The 15,678-nt window shown below is 39.7% G+C and overlaps 1 protein-coding gene across 3 annotated transcripts; it reads left to right on the plus strand.

The window, feature by feature from the left end:
• Positions 1–9,901: 9,901 nt before the first annotated feature.
• Positions 9,902–15,179, plus strand: odc1 (ornithine decarboxylase 1). Of its 3 annotated transcripts, none has more exons than XM_023274288.3 (11): positions 9,902–10,060; positions 10,981–11,129; positions 11,252–11,389; positions 11,752–11,925; positions 12,064–12,236; positions 12,351–12,567; positions 12,659–12,742; positions 12,918–13,080; positions 13,189–13,304; positions 13,437–13,651; positions 13,786–15,179. In XM_023274288.3, the coding sequence occupies exons 3-11, from the start codon at positions 11,288–11,290 to the stop codon at positions 13,922–13,924; spliced, it is 1,383 nt and encodes a 460-aa protein (XP_023130056.1). In that variant the 5' UTR covers positions 9,902–10,060; positions 10,981–11,129; positions 11,252–11,287; the 3' UTR covers positions 13,925–15,179. The 3 variants fall into 3 exon arrangements, with proteins under 3 accessions (XP_023130056.1, XP_023130066.1, XP_035805766.1); XM_023274298.3 differs by having other exon boundaries at positions 13,192–13,304; XM_035949873.2 differs by lacking the exon at positions 9,902–10,060 and adding an exon at positions 10,678–10,751.
• Positions 15,180–15,678: the final 499 nt, after the last annotated feature.

Here is a 15,678-nt window from a genome sequence, read left to right on the forward strand (position 1 = left end):
CTGGCAATTAGGCCACCGGAAGTGGGTCAACCAAAGCTGGTACAAAGAAGAAAGAAACAAACTGAGTTGAAGCTAAACACAGGAATGCAGGCTTTGTGATGTGATTTTTTTTTTTTAATGTGGAATATGTGGAATTTATCAAGGCCTGTATTAAAACATTGGCTCATTCTCATCAATGGCAGTCAGCCTGATGGCAAAACACCAAGTCATGTTTCAGAATTTTTTTCAACATCAGCAATAACAACTTCTGTGAGGTAATTAAGCACTTGAACATTGATTTTACATGCAGCAGCTTTTCTTTTACAGTTGTCAAATCACTTTCCAGTCACTGATTAGACCCTCAACCCAGTCTAAATATAAACTCATATCATTTACAATTTTTTTTTTGCATGAAAATAGTCCTTTCCTTCCTTGAAATGGTTTAGATGTACCTCTAGACTGTTGTTTCCTAGAGATAGTGTAGATCTATGAAGTCTATCTCCTGCCTTGATCTCCACTCAGTGCAGCTCAGCACACCAGCTCAACTAAGACTCTTCACAAGCACGATTAAACTGTTGTACACTACACAATGGCAAGTTGTAATATTGTAGTAATCCAGAGATACTTCTTTAAACTGACAATTTATTCTGAAGGAGGATAATTATAAAGGAAGCCTCCCCATCACATAATTGACACAATTGGTTCTTTTGGCTTTTTACATACAAAGCCCCACAAATGTAAATCTGTCATTGGTACACTGCAGCTTTCTGGCAGAAATACTCAGCCATGGCGTCTTCACACATGATATGTCTACCAACATATTAAACACATGGACATATTAATGAAGCAAATAACCTGATCTCCACTTTTTTTTTTAAGGAATGAATGCCAAGGTGCTGTAATTTTGCACTTTTGTTCACAAAGCAAACAGTGGAACCATGACACCTAAAGTTTCAAGCTTTGAGCCTTCTCAGTCTGTCCCATTTTCCTGCAAAAGGATCAAAGGGGTAAAATGTGCTGATGCAGCCTATTCACCAAGCTTCAGGCCTACCCAGGAAGGCACAAAAGATGTTCCAGTCAAAATACGATCACTTTTTTTCCTTTTTCTTTTTTTCTGAGCCTTGGTCTCCACATTGCTGAGTGAACAAACTCTGAGCAACTCAACCTTGAAAGAAGAGCTGATGAGTCAGCAGAGAGCCAGATTAAACAACTCTCCTCTAATCACTTTAGGAACAAGTGGGGCAGCGGCATGGTCAAAGCCTAATTTCATTATAAGAATCTTGTCATATAGCTCAGTTTTTTCTAGATTTAGCTGTAATACTTCCTTTCAATTGAATGTTATCGTTTGATATTTTTAGTGCATTAGTTATTAGGAAACACTGATCTTACTGCTCTTACTCTGAAGACTGAGGGCATCTGCATCTACCCTTCAGCTCAGCCTTACTTCAGTCGAGGATTCTTTTCATGACCTTTGAGATGACCAGAGATGCTGAAGGTGTGAGTGGACAGACATATTAAAAGGCGCAATCTCCTTGAGTCAGATAATAGCTCTCGCCCCTCATTGACTTACACCTCTAAGAACTCACTCATGTATCAAAGTTACATATTATAATTTTTCCTTGAAAATAATCCGTTGCCTTAAGATGGTTTAGATGAAGTTCTACACCTTTGTCTATTCTGGTATGCGTAAATCTATGATGATGAAAAACATTTCCTCTCTCTCCACCCACTCCTCCACCACTCTCTGCATCTCAAGCACACCAGCTCACCGACAAGTCTGTGCAAACACTGTATAATGACCCTGCACTACACGATGGCAAGTTGTAATATTGAAGTAATTCAGTGATGCATGTTCAAACAGGGCTGCAGAGTGGCTTGGTGGTTAGCACTTTCGCCTTGCAGCTAGACGATCCCTGGTTCGCATCCCACCGTCACAGGATCTTTCTGCATGGAGTTTGCATGTTCTCCCTGTGTATGTGTGGGTTTTCTCTGGGTTCTCTGGCTTCCTCACAAAGTCCAAAAACACACTGAGGTTAATTGGTAACTGTGTATTGTCTATAGCTGTGATTGTTTGTCTCTATGTGTAGCCCTGTGATAGACTGGTGACCTGTCCAGGTGTCCCCTGCCTTCACCCTAAGTCAGCTGGGACCCTAATAAGGATTAAGCAGTACAGATAATGGATGGATAAGATGGTCAGACAGGAAACAGATTCTGAAGACATTATTAATGGCAATAGACTGGACATCTATTACCATTACATTAGTAATGTAATGGTAATAGATAATGTGCATTTGGCTTAACTACATTATCAAACACCTCACAACATGTTGGAAATGCTGAATAAAGGCCCACAATTTTTTTCTTTTGAAACTTTGCAACCCAAGGCAGAAGTTCTTCTCCACTTCTTTGCTGAAAGAGAAAGCCTCACCCTGCTAGCTGACAGGATTTATTCATCAGGTTTGTTACTCATGAAACCCTGGCTGTCTGAATGTGTTTTTTTAGACATCAGTACACTGCTATTTCAAAGTGGACAAGCTGTTGCGTTGTCTGAATCTTTCACTCATATGTCTTTCAGCAGCTAAAAATGCCATGATAATGTCAACGAAGGAGAAAAAAAAAATTTATTTTCACTGTAAGAAGTCTTTAATTGGGGTGGACGGTTGCTCAGTGGTTAGCGGTGTCATCTCACAGCTGGAAGATCTCCACTTCATGTTCCAGCCTGGGCCTGGGATCTTTCTTTGTGGAGGTTGCATGTTCTCCCTGTGCACGTGTGAGTTCTCACCAGCTTCCTCACACAGTCCAAAGACATGCTGAGGTTAATTGATAATTCTAAAAGTCAGCTGGGATAGACTCCAGCACCCCCGCGACCCTAATGAGGATTAAACGGTGTATAGATAATGGATGGATGGTGTCCTTAATATTGCGTTATCTCTGCTCTGTGACTTTGCAAATGCAGCCAGAATGTACAAGGATCTCCAACAGTAGAAGGTAATTTAGTGTGATCTTCAGATTAAAGATACACAATATAGAAGGCACAACGGCGCTTTAATGTCACCATGACAGTTTAACAATGAGCAGCTCACACACACTGATCAACCACAACATTAATACCACTGAAAATTGTGAAATGAATAACATTGATTGCCTCCTTCCAGTGGCACATTTCAGTGGATGGGATATATTAGGCGGGAAGTGAACAGTCACTTTTTGAAATGGATGTGTTGAAAGCAACAAAAATGGTCAATGTAAGCAACTTTGATGAAGCCTAACTATGACAACTGGGTCAGAGCATCTGTGCAGTTTAGTCAGTGTCCATGATGACCCCTGTCCAATGCCCAAAGTTCCTATGGTAGATACATGAGCTTAAAAACAAGTTGATTTTTACACTTCACATTACCTGCTCAATTTGAGATTTTGTCACATTTCAAGGACTAAATTTAGGGGTAAATTATCTAAAATGTTTATGGTATTTAGGGTTTTTTTAAACATAATTTGTACTTGCCAATATATTATTTTCAGACCTGTAAACACTCAAAGACTGTTTGAGTGTTTAAAGAGGATGATATCAGCATTGTTCCTCATAATCACGATCCAAAAAATAAAATGGAGTAGATTGTGAAATTGTGAATGCAGCATATGTTTTAGATAGTTTTGGAAAAGTGAAGATCATAATAATTGTGACCTCATGATAAAAAGTTTCATATGCTTAATGCTAAGCTAACTATATTTAACACTCAATTTTATTGTAATTAAACATTTCTGGTTCCAAAATTTGGTCCTGATGCAGACAGAAAAGACGATAAAAAGGTTTTCTTTTATGAAAACATTGACATGATTTATTTTTTCCTCCACCAGATAGACTTACTTTATCTAACAAAGCTGAAATACTCAAAGTTCAATGTAATTGTTTTTCAGGAGGCTAAAAAAAGGCATACAGATATAGTTTAGCCTACTTGGTTGAACCTTTTCACTGTTTAAATGAGTGCTTAACAAAGAAAAGCTTGTGGTTTTCTCAGGCTGAAACTCCTTCTGAAGACAAGGATTCTTTCACAATCTTACACATTCTTCCTCTTGCAAATTAAAAATTAATACCCAATAAAAATGAACCCTCACTTCAGTCAACACATTGTTTTGCTTTTGGACTTCAACCTTACCACTAGTTATTGCAGTGTAATTCCTGCCTGAGTCATTTGCTAACTTTGTAACACTCTCCTGCGTGGGATATTGAAGGTCACACTTTAGTATCAACATTAACTGAAAATGGCTACTTGTGGCTACATGGTTTACTGTCAAATGTTGTACTTCAAAGAACTCTTCAATTCCTCTACATGTGTGGTACAGAGACTGAGGGCATGTATCTAAAAGTAGATCACTCAAGTTGTCGTGAAGGCAGGAGTAGTATGACATCAGCCTTGTGAATGAAGCCACCATGGATGACCCCAGTCAGCAGACAGCCACAAGGACAAACCTTTAATTGACTTTTTCTGAAGTTATTGTGGTAACATGTCTGACCCTACAGCCAAACCCAAATTACAACTTACCCACTGTCTGTGGATTTTATGAAAACACATATTGTGACATTTACTTCTACTCTTTTCTTGGAATGTCTTTGTCACACATAATGGTCTCAGTCGTGTTTGATGTGTTGCATCTCCTTCTCCTTTAATATCAACCTGCAGTGATGCAAAAAAACTGCCTTCGTTTTATATCTGAATTCAGGGATTGCAATACAATGTGCAACCATGTGCTTACTCTAGTTTAGTCACGAAGCAATGGTTTTAACTCTACCCAGCTGTCAGGTTGGAGTCTGTGGCGTCATCAGGGCTTTAAGTTGATTAAGCTATCTGTGTTCAGTCACTCTGTCTAATTTGAACTGCAGTCAAAACGGTAAAGAAATTCCACAGTTACCATCTGCTCAGATGGACCTAAAGCCATGCAGAGAAACACTAAGATTTCCGGTCTCGTAAGTATGTGTCTAGGCCAGCCAGAAATTGTAAGTAATGAGGTCAAGCCTTCATGGATTTTGCCTGTTAACCTCTTATGGAGTCTCAACGCCTACAACCCATGACCCCTGACACCAAGTCTGCCTAGCTGTTTCAGTGAAAGAACCCGTTTGCATGCATGAATCAATCAGTTGCTGTTGTTTGCACAAAGTGAAATCATTATCAGTGTTTAAAAGCAGTATTTGTCACATGATAACTTAACAGATGCCTATGAAGCCCTGTCATGGCTCAGTAAATACAAGCATTTAAAACACGATGTTCCACCTAAACACTGCATGAAGGAGAACCAATCTGGGACTCCCACAAATAGTGTTTCTACTGAATTTCATAATTAGTTAACAAAACCTGGGTTGAGATTGCAAGATAAATTCAGGAAGTCACAAGATGATTTTTACCGTGAAAAACTGCGTTATATCTCTTCAGCAATCAGATGAATCTGTCTGCTTAGGGAAAAATATTTTTCCATTCAATAACCCACAATTTAGTGGCATGTGCCCACAGACTATTTAAAGATGAAGAATGAATGAATAGACCATAAATATTATGGTGGGGGAAAGGAACAGTCCTCCTACATTCTTATGTACAGTTCCCAAATAAGGCCAGCAGTTCTACTTAAATCTGTCAAATTACGAAATAAATCCTGTCTACAAAAAGAACATGTGAACAAATGTCAACTTGATAAGATGTGAGTAATTTGACAGAAGAGATATTTGGAAATAATTTTTTTGAGGTTTCCTTAGATTTTCTTTGGTTGGACTCATGTACCATCCACTAATATGGAAGGGGCGTAGGACTTCTACTGCAACCAGTCACCAGGGGTCATGCAGATATGTTTTTAGTTCATACTTTCTATTGTGTTTTTTTTATTCTTTGAGAATTCATATGTGGTAAATATCTTCAGCAGCTACAAAAGTGTATTTATGTTAAAATCTACAGGAAAAGAGGGGGCGGGGAGGGCCCAGCAAAGGAAAATGTAACACTGAGCATGTGCAAGGTGAGCAATTTTAGGTTTAGTTGATTAGAAAATATCTTTAAATCTGGTATCCAGTTTTCATGAAATGAACATGAAATCTGTGCTGAACTCTGTGATTTATAAATTATCACAAGCATTAAAAAAATGTGAATATGTGACAGACAAGCGGACACGCTACGTTGAAGTTTATATCAAGTATTTGGTGTGTGCATTTTTTGGAATGTAATAATAGCCAATGAACATTTGAAATGACACTTTAGAGAATTTATATATATATATATATATGAACATACAAAAGTTTGATTGCTAATACCATTTCAACTCCATAATATGACTTGATCCTCCTTTGGTTTTTACTTAAATGTAATTATTTTTTACATGAAACCAAAATTTGACATTTATTTGTTTTATTTTCAATACAATTTGATATCATCTTCAGAACAACATAGAGCTGTATCCTCTGCTTGTCAAATAGCTACAATTTTTGAACTGTGCCTCTAAAGTGATTTGCCTGTAATTCGGAAAAGTAATCTGCCATGATATACTGTGCCAATACTTTTTAAAAAATCATTAACTACGATTAGTAAGTGCTTTTCAATGCTCATGTGTTGTTGATCTCTGAAACTTTCTTTCTCTTTTTAATAGGATTGACCTGTCCTGCTGAGAAGTCTCCTCAATCATCCCTACCAATTCACTTAGTACAGAACAGAATTTTGTACATTCATACACTTTTATTGAAGGTGCAGCAAGCATGTCTGAACAGAAAAAATACTGTAGATACTGACTAAAGACATTTCATACAAAGCAAATTATCTTCAGTTAGTACAAATGAGCATCTAAAGTACCAGTTATTGTCAAGACAAGACGTTATGCCATTTGAGCTGGATAATACTGGAACATTAGTGGATGAAACAGTGAAAGTGGTGTGGCATTTGATTGTGCAACTATTTGCAAACAAAGAAGTCAAGAGAGTAACAAAGCCAGATGCAGCAATACACAGTCTCCAAGGCCTCTAACACTGCACAGTATCTTGTGGGTGGCCAGTAACAATCATCATCCTTGTCTTCGGTAAGTCCTTGTAAATGTGGGGGTTAGGCCACAATGGTGCACAGTAACTAAAACAGAAACTCCACACAGAGTGAGAGATGAATATTACAAGAGGGAAAGAAGGAGAGGGCTGAAGGAGAGGGTAAGAAACATAAGACATTTGGTAGAAGAAGCTGAAACAAAAAGAAAATGGCTGAAGTGAACGGGGGCATTTTCCTATATCATTTGTTCTACTGATTTTTGACCTTGTGATTTTGACCAAGTGGATAAACATCTGCTAAAAATGAATAAGCCCCCAAGTGTGGGCCCACATCCTGCCTGACAGGCATGGGTCTGCACAGGAGGCGAGGCCTGCCTGCTGCAAGTTCAGATTCAGGGCAGGACTATAGGGGAAACTGCATATGAAAATGATTGCAGATTATGTCATCAGTCAAGTTTGCCGCTGAACCTCATTTTTAACATTTTGACCGACTCAAAAAGGGCTGTGCTTTTTAGTTTTTGATAATTAAACTGCTTGGAAAAAATGACTTCACTTACCAGTCCATCAGAAGATTTGAATGGAAACCCTGTTGTGCAAAGAGTAGAATGCCATCTTGATTGTGGCCTCAAGACCTGGAAAAGATATTAAGTTGAGCCCACAGATATGTGGTCTTCATGAAGCCCTAAAGCTTCCTTTTAGTAGACTGGAACTGATGCCTGTGCAACATTTCCACATGTACTGTTGGGTCACACTAACCAAATTCTTCATTTTCCTCCATTTGGTAATGTCTGCTTGCAAACCAAATGTCGGTGAAAGCAACCTTTGGACTGATTGGACTGTGCGGTGAGGGGAAATGTCTGGGGTCTGGGTCAAAAAGTGTTTTACTGCAAAATGTATTCAAAATCAGAGCGGCTCACAGGCACATTTCACTATAACTACCACTATAACTACAGTGAGCAGGTCAGATTAATGCGACTTACCAATGATTAATGTAATTAAGGTTTTTTACAAATTGTTAATCGGAGCCCTCTTTCAAATATAAGGACATTTCTAAGTGACCCCAAACTTTTGAACGGTAGTGTCTGTTAATCATATAGATCTACAAACTTTTACAGAGCTGTTGTGACATATGTGGCCATGTTGACACCTTCCCATGTCAGAGTCCTCCTGTGATCTCCTTTAACCTCATCAGGCAGGTCAGAAAGTCAGAGCGACACTGCAGGCTGCTGTCAAGCCAAGCCACATCCCAGCAGACGTGCTGTCAATCAGACACAACAGACGGCTGCAGTCTGCCAGTGATTAACACAAATACGGTGCAGGTTTCATCCATCACAACTGGCCATGCTGAACCTGCACCGATGATCATCATGATAGAGTCACATAATAGAATGAAAAGGGTTGTTGTGACGGGTGCTGATCTGAACAGTCCTATTCTTTTTCCTATGTCAGACAAAGAGAAATAGCAAATCCTTACATCGAAAGACATGGGACCAGGAAATGTTTGCTTGTAAATTAATCCTATGATCAATTAAGACAACAGTTCTGCTCTCAGTGTTTGGTATGAGGGTCATTCCAGAATTGGAGGACCTTTTATGTCCCACCCATGAAATTTCAAATAGTCCATGTTCAAAATACTAAAATATGCAGTTGTGTAAATTTACTTGTCCTGAGATCAAATCTAAAAAAAAAACTAAGAGAAAAGAATGTTAAGAAAGTATTTTAAATACCAAATAAGTCTGGAGTTCCCCCCTAAAATTCCATTTTTCGCTTGTCCCCCGATAACCAAATTGAATCTCAAATAAAACAGTTAAATGAAATTTAAATCTCCTTTTTTGACATTTTTTTTCATTGATGCCTCTTGTCATTGTGGGACCATTTTTTTAAATCAACATAATATTTTATATAATTATTATTTTGCATGGAAGGGTTAGCATAACCTGTTATCACAACCTTTTTATCATGGTTGAAGAAGAAAACAGTGAATCACGCTGGAATTAGCATCATCAAACAGTTTTCCTAAAGAATGAGTAGAGCAAAGCTATGTCCACTTATCTATTTTTCATATTTTCATAACATTGTCAGCCTTGATTGAATGTCTCACTCTACCTCATATTATCAGGATCAGACTAATTCTTTGGACTGTTTTCCATCAGTCAGTTTGTCCTCTTGGTCAGCAGTAACAGCAGCTAAATATCTAGCTTCTACTGCTGAGAAAAACCTAACATTAGCATGGATTAGTAACCCTGTTACTGTGATTAGAGTAGGGTTAGCAAATAACAAAACATGCAATAAAATGGTACTATTGATGTGTAAGCCGAGCCAATCAAGCCTTTGATAATTTATTACCTATTATTGATGAATATACAGCAGAAAATTGTAAAAGAGAAGTTCTGTTTTTCAAAAATTTTGAAGCCCAAATTTCCTCCAATTCTGACCCATGAAGTGGTTCTCAAATTTTCTACAGTCTGGCAAGTAACGCAGTTAATCCAGACAGTCATGCCTCTGGGTAAATTCATGTTCTTCGTAGAATTATGGGGAGAAAGCAAATAGTCAGCATTTACTGAATGTTCAAAATCACATCTGTGACTCATCAAAGATTCACATCGACAGTCGCTGTTTTTTCACATCAAAAGATGTTACCTTTTCAAGTTTTAACACTACACGTCCAGCCTGGGCTGGCAGACCTCTGAGTGCTAGTTAACCGGTGTCTAATATGTCAACACCACGATGTAAAGCCCAGTCTTAGGCCCAACGTAGCTGGGAGGATGGTTTGAACTTTTGTAGCCTTGTGTGTTGTGTCTGTAGCGGTCCTTGTCTGTCTTTCCCACCATGTGGATGGGGACAAGACTAAACCGGTTCCTACGTGGATGGGAGGCCGGTTTCAGCTGGCTGCGTTGCCGTAGTAACCGGCGCGCCATAAATACCGTGTAGCTGCTTTACCGGCTTCCACTCCAGTCCCAGCCGTGGTAGAGGAACTACAGTTCCAGCAGCGGACTTCACTGTGAAAGGGAACTGCTTATTTTTTTTAATCCCAGCTTTCGGGTCTAATGGACAAAGTCTGTGTAAATGCTTTTTAAGGTACGTGAAGACTTTTCGACGACTTATTACGACATACGTCATACTTTAGCCTAAACGCTTTAAGCTAGCCGGGTGGTTCAGTTATGGCGGCTTTTAAAAGAACAAAGAAAGTGAGACTTTCTTGGGTAGGCCATCTTGCTGTTTCATAGTTATTTTAATTTAAAACTGAATAACTCTAGGGTGTTACCGAACATCAATCACTACGTGGCCGGTAAGACAACCGGTTCGTTAGCCTGCTATTACTATCTTATATGTCTTAACCTCGCTAACTAACCGGCAAGTTGGCAACGTTGTCCGGTGACGGTAGTTTTATTAGGATTCATAGACCTGGTTGTGCTGACGTGGCGCAGAACAGGTTTTTAAACTAAGCGTGTTCATTTTAATATATCGTGTTAACTGTAAGTCAACATGCTAAATTGCCTCATGGCATTGAGAGCTCGAAGCGGAACCGGTAAACTGACGTTGGCGTTATTCGTTAGCCTCTGATTGGTTCGTTTTCTTACCAGCCTTTAAAGTTAAAGGCGGATCCTCATTGTAATTGGATTAAATCTTGACTGGGCGGGGCTTAACCGCCTGGTCTTTGAATCACTTTTTTCCTGTGCAGCTGGTGTCAAATTGTCATGACAGTTAGGAAATGGAGCGCTCTTAAAGATCAGACCAGACAACTGCGGATAAATGACGATTGATATCTGTATGTTTTGGGCGTACGTTAAGCCTCGACTGTTTAACGTAGAGTTTAGAACAATACGTAACTTTTTGTTGCATTTTAAACGTAATATCCCGAATTTGAGTAGAGTATACGTATTTCTAGTTTTCGATTTACTAAAGTAGTCTATATAGCGGCGATTTTTTTCCTGATCTGTTTATCTGGGAGAAAATGCCTTATTTATGTTAAAATACTTGACTTCTTTTGTCTACAGAATCTGCATTTTGACAAATCACACACTGGCTACTCAGCAGGCCCCGGCCTTGAGTCTTATTTAAAGGGGTTTAACTTCACTGGTGAGCCTCCTTGGCTTCTCTGCACCTGAGTAACAGCTACTCCAGATTCCATCTCTTTCATATCCAAGTAAGTGACTCACTGTGTTGCCTGATTCCATACCGCTTAGTCATCTTTATATGACACTACAGGAAATACTGTAACAAACGTGTTCTTTCACTTACTCAAGCCTTCCTCTCTTTCTCTTCCAGTTTGCTAGTGACCAATCCAAAGGACTTCTTGCGACCATGAACACTGACATGCCCACTGAGTTTGAATTCTCTTTCCTTGAGGAGGGTTTCTCTGCTTGGGATATTGTTGAGCAGAAGATCAATGAGTCATCCATGACGGTAAGCATCCTGTGCTGGCATTGTTTGAGGGATACACAGATGTTCTCATTTGTTAGGTGATAAATGTCAACAGGATGGGACTGTAAGCATACTGTTACAGTGAAATCCTACACTCTTGGTCAGGTTTCATGGTTCTGCACTGTCTGATTTTTTTTTTTTTTTCTTTTTCCTTCATTAGACTTTAAAATGCTTTAAATAATAGACACTGTTAGAAATGCAGTTATGCTAGTATTACATAGATAATGGAATGTTATTGTTGCAGTCTATAATGTAGACTACAACAGATTCGGCTTTATTTACAAGATAGATTTTTATGTAATGCATATGTGTTTTGTGTTTTTTCTTCCTACACTCCATTGTAGGATGACAGGGATGCCTTCTATATCTGTGACTTGGGAGATGTGCTCAAGAAACACCTGCGCTGGGCAAGGGCTCTGCCTCGTGTTACTCCTTTCTATGCCGTCAAATGCAACGACAGCCGGGCTGTGGTCATGACATTGGCATCCCTGGGAGCCGGCTTTGACTGTGCAAGCAAGGTGCACTTTGGAATGTTTCCATAGTTCTCAGAGTAACACAATACAAAATCACTTAAAGATTAGCTGAAATTGCATTGGCAGCTCATATTTTGAAACTGGCACTTTATTTTGCTGACTGCTGGCATTGTCTGCCTCTAGACGGAGATTCAGCTGGTGCAGTCTCTGGGAGTCGATCCAAGCAGAATCATCTATGCCAACCCCTGCAAGCAAGTTTCTCAGATCAAGTATGCATCTGCCCATGGGGTCCAGATGATGACTTTTGATAGTGAAGTGGAACTCCTGAAAGTGGCCCGGTGCCATGAAAATGCCAAGTACGACTTTATGCAATCTGTTAGGAATGATTGAGGGTTTCTTTTAATTATTTTATATTTTTGCCTTCTACATTTTTTTGTCCTTTTTTTTCATTATTTCTATTTTGTGTTCAGGCTGGTGCTGCGCATTGCCACAGATGACTCAAAGGCAGTGTGTCGCCTCAGTGTGAAGTTTGGAGCCCCACTCAAAGCTTGTCGAGGTCTTCTGGAGCGGGCGAAGGAACTGGGGCTGGATGTAATCGGTGTCAGCTTCCATGTTGGCAGTGGCTGCACTGATCCTGAGACCTACACCCTGGCTATCGCAGATGCCCGCTGTGTCTTCGACATGGGGGTGAGTTGTGGCTGAAATAAAAATGTAGCTATGATTTGATGTTTTTCTTCACTCGGCAAAGTAAACTAAAACTTAATGTTGTGATCTCTAGGATGAGCTGGGCTTCAACATGGATCTGTTGGATATCGGCGGTGGTTTCCCTGGTTCAGATGACACTGAACTTAAATTTGAAGAGGTATCTTCTGCTTTTTTCCCTCCTAAGTAAGGTGTCATAGGTTTAATACATTAATCCCTGCTTTGGACCTTGTATTAAATGAAACCACATTGTATACTCTTTGTTCAGCATGACTGCAGAAGGAAGTGTTTAGGTCCAGTACTTAGCTCTGGACACTTTCCTTGTTTCATTCTAGATTACAGCTGTAATCAACCCAGCCCTTGATAAGTATTTCCCTGCTGACGCTGGTGTTACAATAATTGCTGAGCCGGGACGCTTCTATGTGGCATCTGCTTACACACTGGTTGTGAACATCATTGCCAAGAAAGTCATCATGGATGAGGAGTCGGCCTCTGATGGTAACAACCTTGATTAGGAAACATTACCTTGCTTATTCTGAAAACAGATCTGTAACATTGCTCAGTAGTAATGACTTATGCTTTTTTATTTTTTTCCCTGTTTCACAGAAGAACATGAAGGGACCAGTGACAGGACTCTGATGTACTATGTGAACGATGGAGTGTATGGCTCCTTCAACTGCATACTCTATGATCATGCTCACTGTTTGCCAACACTGCATAAGGTCAGTGAAATGGAAAAACTAAAATGGCAACCAACTTTCTCATAACGCACATGGTCAGTAAAAGGTGAAATAAATACTAATGTCTTTCTGATGGTTTGTTTCTTTCCCCCTCGCTTCTCTTAATACTAAAAGAAGCCAAAGCTAGATGAGGTCCTGTATCCCTGCAGTATCTGGGGTCCAACATGCGACGGCCTCGACCGCATTGTGGAGCAATGCAACTTGCCTGACCTGCAGGTGGGAGACTGGCTGGTTTTTGAGAATATGGGTGCCTACACCGTGGCTGCCTCCTCCACCTTCAATGGCTTTCAAAGACCAGACATTCACTATGTCATGTCCCGCTCTGCCTGGTGAGTGAACAGAACAAAACCTGAAAGTGCTGGTTCATGGATTCATGAGGGAAAATTCTAATTTTAAGTCCACCTAATGTTCTTAGTAAATCTAACTTGTATATGCTTTTTTTTTGTTTTGTTTTGTTTTTCAGGCAACATGTGCAGCAGATCTGTTCTCAGGGCATGCCAGCTCCTGCAGAGGAGTCTTGCCTGTTTGAAGTGCCAGCCTGCTGTGGCCGAGTGAGCAGCATGGACATGGCCACTAAGTCATGCCAGGCCAATGTGGTTTAAACATGCAGCAATGTTCTTCATATTTTGTATCTTTTAATTACTGGAGAGAGCTCTCCATTTTCTTCTTGCAAATGTACGTGAAATTTTCAAGGCCAGTTACTTGATGGGAGAATGAGAGGGACATGTTGTTGCACACAGTTGTGTTCTGTATGGAAGCTGGGGATCGACCTTCAATGGAATGAGGCTGAATCACACTCTGAGTGTCTCTATGGGTTCCAAGCAGTGTTACAGGGCAACTGTGTACTTGAATGACTGTCTGCAGTTTTCCTGCCTTCAATATCAGGGAATTACTGCAAGCACTTGAGTACTGCAATTCATAATAAATGTATTTCCTTAATTGGAATATTGTTGGGCTTAAAAAAATCAGACTACTTCAATATAGGTTTCCCATCAACATGGGACTCACAGCCCTTAAAACTGTGGCAGTGGTCCAAGAGGTGGTTCCTTGTGCTTTTAATTTAATATTGTCAGAATGAGTAGAAGCAGACTACTTACTGCACAAGCAATGAATAGTGCTTACTGTAAACTGCTGACCCTTTATGGCCCTGTTAACAGCTGAAGCCACATCCCTAGCTAGTAACTCACAAAGAGGTGGTTGGAAGGGTGATTTAATTCCTCAAAAATGGCTGCTATATTAATATTTCTTTCCCATGATTGCCACTTCTGTACAGAACCCCGCAAGTGTTAATCCTCAAGATATGTCAACACCATATTTATTTTTTTCTTGTCATCTGTTTGCTCTATCAATGCTTCTCTGTTGATGATGATCAAGAAAAGTATTTCCGTTTAAAAAAAAAATCAGTCTCACAGGAGATACTGTATGCACTCATCATACTCTGCATGTCAATTCACCATATAGGCTGTGCTGATGCGGCTACAGGATGACTGCGTAGACACACACACTCAACACACATCTCATCTCCCTGTGAAGCATGTGATCCTTAAACTCGTCCCAGTCAGCAGACTGCAGGAGCCACCAAAAACAAATCTTAAAGTTTAACACTGAAAACACAGGGACTCAAAAAGCAGACTGCACCTCTCCTCTTCTCCTCTTTATTGTATCTTTTTATGTTTTGTAACTTGTAGAATGCGAAAAATCTGTTCATAATATTAATAAGAAGCAGAAGCAGTGTTTAACCATACATTTGAAATGGATATAAAAGAGATGGGATTGCAAATTTACAATGCTTTGCTATTGAAACTTTTGGAAGTTTTGTATTTTTTTAATAAATAAAACATTAGGTGCAGAACCGAATTATGGACGTTGTGTGTTTTGTACAAACACAATAATTTCTAATTATAATAATGGAACACTTGGGTACCAAGGACCATTAGAGGCAAATATGTTACAAGAGTGCCATCTAGTGGCTGGTGAAACTGTTTTCATCATGATGAGCCTTTTGGCTCATATGAAGCCTGTTGCAAAGACTGTGGGTGACTGGTTTGACAATCGTGCAACGTTTGTACAATTATGTTTTAATCATTGTTGTATTATTCAGGATAGATTATACTGACCACCTTTCACCAGCTACATCTGACCTCAGAGAGTCAGAGTATTTGCAGTCAGGGCCCAAACTGATAAAGGACCAAATTAGCAGCCGCCATCAGAAGCTCGAAATGTCCGCAGTCACCACTCTGTGACTAGGAACTGACAGACCACACAGGAATAAAAACAATACTCAGAGGCACTAGGTCAGACTGGTCACAAATACCAGCCACCCACACTGGCAGTTCTGGTTGCAGATATACTCGAG

Source organism: Amphiprion ocellaris, chromosome 20 (genome assembly GCF_022539595.1).
Source record: "Amphiprion ocellaris isolate individual 3 ecotype Okinawa chromosome 20, ASM2253959v1, whole genome shotgun sequence".
Classification (NCBI taxonomy): domain Eukaryota; kingdom Metazoa; phylum Chordata; class Actinopteri; family Pomacentridae; genus Amphiprion; species Amphiprion ocellaris.